The sequence below is a fragment of the Raphanus sativus genome, unplaced genomic scaffold, assembly GCF_000801105.2.
Source record: "Raphanus sativus cultivar WK10039 unplaced genomic scaffold, ASM80110v3 Scaffold1486, whole genome shotgun sequence".
In the NCBI taxonomy this organism is placed as follows: domain Eukaryota; kingdom Viridiplantae; phylum Streptophyta; class Magnoliopsida; order Brassicales; family Brassicaceae; genus Raphanus; species Raphanus sativus.
Window position 1 is genome coordinate 4,161 of NW_026616796.1, and position 6,598 is coordinate 10,758.

General features: G+C 40.9%; 2 protein-coding genes across 2 annotated transcripts; both read left to right on the forward strand.

Moving 5' to 3' along the window:
* The first annotated feature begins 2,255 nt into the window (after positions 1-2,255).
* On the forward strand, positions 2,256-3,035 carry LOC130504308 (secreted RxLR effector protein 161-like). The gene has a single exon (XM_056998924.1). The coding sequence runs from the start codon at positions 2,256-2,258 to the stop codon at positions 3,033-3,035; it is 780 nt and encodes a 259-aa protein (XP_056854904.1).
* A 1,577-nt stretch (positions 3,036-4,612) lies between these two features.
* Positions 4,613-6,598, forward strand: LOC108834837 (protein FAR-RED ELONGATED HYPOCOTYL 3-like). Its single transcript, XM_018608159.2, has one exon. The coding sequence runs from the start codon at positions 4,613-4,615 to the stop codon at positions 6,596-6,598; it is 1,986 nt and encodes a 661-aa protein (XP_018463661.2).

A 6,598-nucleotide genomic window follows, 5' to 3' on the forward strand; every position in this document is an offset into this window, starting at 1 on the left:
GTCTGGTTGAGGCTAATGCCGTGATGAACAAAGAACTCAAGAAGAGTTCACTCTTTGGCATGACAGGTTGGCCCCGGATCAGTGATGATGAGAAAAATCATAACAATTCAAAATGGCCACAATTGGAAAATAAAAGAGTTATTCCTAAATACCTCACATGTGAAGCATGTTCACAAGGGAAATTAATCACTAGGCCATCACCAGCCAAAGTGAATAAGGAAATGATAATTTTCTGGAAAGAATACAAGTTGATATTTGTGGACCGATACACCCATCATGTGGGACTTTCAGATATTTTATGGTCTAATTGATGCATCTACAAGATGGTCACACGTTTGTCTCTTATCAACTCGTAATCTAGCACTTGCGAGGTTGCTGGCTCAGATCATAAGACTTGAGCACACTTTCCAGATTTTCCTTTAAAGACTATACGTCTTGACAATGCTAGTGAACTCACTTCCCAAGCTTTTAATGACTACTGTATGTCCATGGGGGTAAGTGTGGAACATTCTGTAGCACTGTTCATACTCAGAACGGTCTGGCTGAATCTTTTATAAAGAATTCAGTGGATTGCCCGACCACTCTTATGAATACCAAACTCCCAATACCAGCTTGGGGATGCTGTGCTACATGCAGCCGAGTTAATTAGACTCAGGCCATCAAGTGAGCATAAATACTCGCCATCCCAACTAATTACGGGTCATGAGCCAGATATTTCCCATCTAAGAGTTTTTGGATGTGCAGTCCAAGTGCCTATAGCACCACCACAGAGAAAAAAGATGGGACCTCAAAGGAGGATGGGAGTATATGTTGGATACGATTCCCCTACTATTATTAAATACCTAGAGCCAACAACTGGTGATTTGTTTAAGGCCAGGTTTGCGGATTGTCATTTTGATGAATCTAAGTATCCAGCATTAGGGGGATATTTTTGGTAAGCTGGAAAAGATATAAAATGGAATCAAACATCCTTAACATGGCAGGATCCTCGGATAGAGATTGTGATCTAGAAGTCCAGAAAATAATACTTTGCAAGAACTAGCTAATAAATTGCCAGATTCCTTTGCTGACCCAATGAGTAACCAAGTTATATACCAGCTGCCAATGCCGGATAGACTTGATGTCCATGAGGGACATAATCAAGCTGCCATACGTCTAAACCACAGTTAAAACGTGGTAGACCATCAGGTTCCAAAGACAAAGAAGTTCGGAAAAGAAAAGGTGCAAAGAAATCCGAATCCTTTGAAACCCTAGACATGGAAAAGGAAACTCATGTACCACCAAAAGAAACTTGGGACGCCAGGATCAAGTACTGAGGTTCCTGACAATAATGAGATCTCAATAATTATGTCATGTCTGGAAGGGAATGGAACAGAACATGTCGACATGGATGATATATTTGCATACAATGTAGCACTTGAATTGATGGATAATGAGGATCTAGAACCCATCTATATATGAATGCATGCAACGACCAGATTGGTTAAAATGGAAAGAAGCCATTAATGTGGAGTTAGATCATTGAAAAGAGAGGTGTATTTGGACTGATCATCCGGACCCCCATATAAAACCAGTGGGATACAAATGGGTTTTTGTGGAAAAAGAAATGAGAACGGTGAAGTTGTGAGATACAAAGCACGACTTGTTGCACAAGGATTCTCACAAAGACCAGGAATAGATTATGAGGAACTTATTCCCCTGTGGTGGATGCTACGACCTTGAGTTTTAATAAGTCTGGCTATAAGAAGGTCTAGATATGCGGTTAATGGATGTTGTAACTGCCTACTTGTATGGTCCACTGGATAATGAGATATACATGAAAATTCCAGATGGTATTGGAAATGGAAAACAAAAGAGTTCTCGAGAACAACATTGTATCAAATTGAACAAGTCTCTTTATGGATTAAAGCAATCAGGTCGAATGTGTATAATAGACTATCTGAGTATCTCCTGAAAGAAGGATACAAAACGACCAGGTATGCCCATGTTATTTTCATAAAGAGTTCAATAAGGGTTTTGTAATCATTGCAGTATATGTAGATGATTTAAATATCCTAGGAACATCTGGAGAAATTTCCCAAACTGTTGAATATCTCAAGAAAGAATTCGAGATGAAAGATCTCGGGAAAACAAAGTTTTGTTTGGGTTTACAATTTGAGTATGTAAAAGATAGAATCCTTGTGCATCAAGAAACATATACAGAAAAGATACTCAAGAAATTTAATATGGACCAATCTCACCCATTAAACAGTCCCATGGTCGTGAGGAGTCTTGGTCCGGACACGGATCCATTTGGCCCGAAGAGGGACGATGAAGAGATCCTTGGTCCAGAGGTGCCATATCTTAGTGCCATAGGAGCTCTGATGTATTTAGCTGGCCATACACGACCAGACATCAGTTTTGCTGTGAACTTATTATCTAGGTTCAGCTCATGTCCGACCCAAAGGCACTGGAATGGGATAAAACATGTACTTCGTTATCTACAAGGAACGAAGGATTTGGATCTTATGTTTACTAACCAATCTAAGGAAGGTTTAGTTGGTTTTGCTGATGCAGGTTACCTATCTGATCCACATTTTGGTAGATCTCAGACTGGATATGTTTTTACACATGGAGGGACAGCAATATCATGGCGATCCATGAAGCAGACCATGGCGGCTACATCCTCAAATCATGCAGAAATATTGGCGATGCATGAGGCTAGTCGAGAGAGTGTATGGTTGAGATCCATGACACAACACATCAGTACCACTTGTGGTATAACCAAAGGAAAGGATCCACCTACCATCCTATACGAAGATAACACAGCCTGCATTGCTCAGCTTAAAGATGGATACATCAAAGGAGACCGGACGAAGCACATTCTTCCAAAGTTCTTCTTTACCCACGAGCTCCAGAAGGCAGGAGAGGTCCAAGTGCTACAAGTCAGTTCAAGTGAGAATTCAGCCGATCTCTTCACCAAGTCCTTAGCCACATTAGTGTTCAAGAAGCTCGTGCACCAGATAGGCATGCATCGACTGAAGGATCTTCAGTGATGCATTCATCAGGGGGAGTTCATGTGTTGTACTCTTTTTTCTTATCCATGGTTTTGTCCCATTGGGTTTTCCTGGAAAGGCTTTAATGAGGCAACATCAAAAGCATGAATGAACCCTGAACCGGATGTGTCGATCAAGGGGGAGTGTTATATACTGATATTATGCTCGACATATCTTATTTGTACTTATTTTATTGTTGCCTCTTATACTTATCTTATTGAGAAGATAAGTACGTGTATCAAGTATATATACTTGACACTTGATCAATAATATGATTACGCTTTCCATAGTATCAAACAAAGAACACATTTTCTAGATGTTTTTGTTCCGTATAGAACTTAAGGAAGAAACTGTAAACATATCGAAATATAGGGTTTTTGGTATTTATGTTTCTATTCAAAGTTCTTATGTTCGACTTCGGGCATAACAGTCTGAACGAGACATCATCTCTATCCCCCTCATATGAACATTTTAAATCACTTATATCCCCTTTAAATCTTCATATCCCTCTGATTCATTAAAAGAATGACAATTACCAATTTAGCCTCAGATAAAAAAAAAAAAAAGAAATTGAAAACGAGAAAAACGTCTCAAAACGCAACTCACTCTTTTGCGTTGCGTTTGTGAAAAACGAGAGAGACCCGACGTCGGAGCTGAGATCTCGTCGGAGCTTCTTCTCTCCTCCAGAGCTCACCCATTCGAAAGCTGCGAGTCAGGCTTGTTATTCCGTCGTCTTTCGACGCTGTGCAAGAGGCAATCTTATCTCTGTCCATCGCCGGTGTATTCTTCCGCAGAAAGGTATGGTTTTGGTTCCAAAGCTCTTGAATGAGCTGAGAAAGCTGATTTGAATGGATGTAGATGTTGGAGGTTGGTATTGGAATGGAAATGAGTTGAATTGAGTAGGAGAATGGTTGCATTGTTCGATTCTCTCGATTCGTAGGCCAGTGAATGTAGATTTCAAATTCAAAATCTGTACGACTGTAAAACTAGGAAAACTAGTATAACTGTAAAACTAGGAAAACTAGTATAACCGAAATTGTTGCATAGTAAAACTGTTATAAAACTGGTATTCGCAGGGGTGATTTTTCTATGAATAATGGATTGTATTGAATGGTTTTGGCAGGTTAGAATGAGCAACGTCGTCATACACTTCAGATGCGAAGGTCAGATGTATTGTTTAGTGTTCAAGCATGCTGCTGAGGAGATAACTCTTTCAATGCTAGAAGCACGCATATGCAAAAAGGTCGGGGTTAATGAATGTAATGTGAAGTTGAATTTGAGCTACATTCCACTGCTGATTGGGAGTGACGAGAAATTCGCCATTTGTGATGATGAGGATCTGCTGAGTTATCTTTTGTCCCTTGATAAAGATAACCGGAGGTGCATTTTGTTTGTGGAGGTGATCAAAATGGCAGTACTAGCAGAGCAGCTTTCAAGAGTGGGGAAACGAAGTTCTCTAGGTATGAATTATGAGGTGTGGCATGAAGATGAAATCGGAGATAAAGCCATAACTTTATATGGTGGCAATAATCAAGTGGATAAACAACCCGAGGGGGGGGATTGTGGCGATTGAGGAGATGTTGGAAAAAGGTGATGAAGACGTAAATGTTGATGGCAATGTGGAGGCAAATGTCTATGCAATTGATGATGGTGATGGCAATGTGGATGAAAATGTGGATGGCAATGTGGATGAAAATGTTGATGGTAATGTGGATAATGGTCGCGAAGACACAGAAAGGAGGGATGAAAATGGCGATGTTCCACATGTTGGCAAAGAGATCCCGTTTATGGAGGAATGGGAAGACGGTCTTGGTTTGAAAATACAACAAGAGTTTGCTAGTAAAAAGGCAGTGCAAGAAGTGGTGGATAGAGGCGCATGCACGAAAACATTTGGGTTTAATGTGGTGAAATCAGATAAGGAGCGGTTAGTGCTAAAATGCATTAAGGAAGGATGTAAATGGGGACTACGTGCTGCGAAGATTAAAAAATCTCAAATGTTCTCTATTAGAACGTACAACAAGATGCATACATGCTCGCATGGGAGTCAGAGTAATTGCAACTCAAAGAGGAGAGGCTCGCCACAGCTGGTTGCATCTCTATTGCGTGATGATTATCCAGGGCAAATGGAAACTCCTCGGCCTAGCAGTATCCAGGCTCTTGTGTGGACAAAACTGGGTGTCAAAATATCATACTCCACTGCTTTGCGAGGTAGAAACGAAGCTGTAAACGTTTTGCGTGGGACTCCCGAAGAAAGCTATCAGATGTTGTATTGTTATTTGTACATGTTAGAGAAGATCAATCATCAGACAATCACGAGTGTGAAATTGGATGATTCTGACAGATTCAAGTACTTGTTCATAGCACTGGGAGCTAGCATCGAAGGTTTTAAAGTGATGAGGAAAGTTGTAACCGTGGATGCTACTTTTCTGAAAAATGGATATGGTGGTGTACTTGTTTTTGCAACGGCCCAAGATCCTAATCGGCACCACTATCCTTTAGCTTTTGGTGTGCTAGATGGTGAGAATAAGGACAGTTGGAGTTGGTTTTTCGAGATGTTCAAGACTGTTGTGCCAGATTCATCGGAGTTAGTGTTTATGAGTGACAGAAATGGAAGCCTCATCAATGCGATAGCTAATGTATTTCCGAAGGCTCATCATGCGCATTGTATATGGCATTTGGCTCAAAATGTGAAAGGTCATGTAAGTAACGTCAACAAAGAAGTTGTGCAATGGAAATTTATGGAGATTGCTCGGATTTACACAGTTCCTGAATTCGAGACTGAATATGATGCTTTCAAGATTCGATATCCATCAGCTGCCAAGTATTTGGAGGAGAGCAGTGAGAAAGAAAAGTGGGCGAGGTGTTGGTTTCCGGGAGAAAGATACAACATCGACACAAGCAACGTTGTCGAGTCGATGAACAGCGTTTTCAGGGATGCGAGGAAGTACTCTTTAATACCCTTGCTAGATACGATCGTTAAAAAAACAGCTGATTGGTTTAATGACCATAGGAAAGAAACCGTTAGAGGATCCACTGAGCGGAAACTAGTGCCTCTTGTGGAAAACTATGTGCATGACGCATGGTCAGAGGCGAGGAAATTAATTGTTTCGGAGATAAACTCTTTCGACCTGGAATACAGTGTCGTCGCATCAGATGGGAAGCCATATTCGGTGAATTTACGTGGAAAAAGTTGCAGTTGCCGGTTCTTTGATATTGAAAAGTATCCTTGTGTCCACGGACTAGCGGCTTACATTTTCTACTCTAGCAGTCATGGTAGTGGCTCTGTTTTCCAGTTAGAAGATTTGATCTCTAAATACTATTGGACAGAGCTGTGGGCATTGGCATATTACAGGTCTATTTATGTGGTTCCTGATAGGAGTCAATGGGATGTCCCAGATTACATCAAAGAAATGAAGATCATAGCTCCAAAGCGCGTTGAGAAGAGGGGTAGAAAGAGAGTGAAAAGGTTTCCATCTGCTGGTGAACGGCGGCCAAGGACGCAAAATAAAAGGCGTCCAAGACAAAGCCTGCAGTGGTTGCTGTTTGGAAATCGAAATGTATGA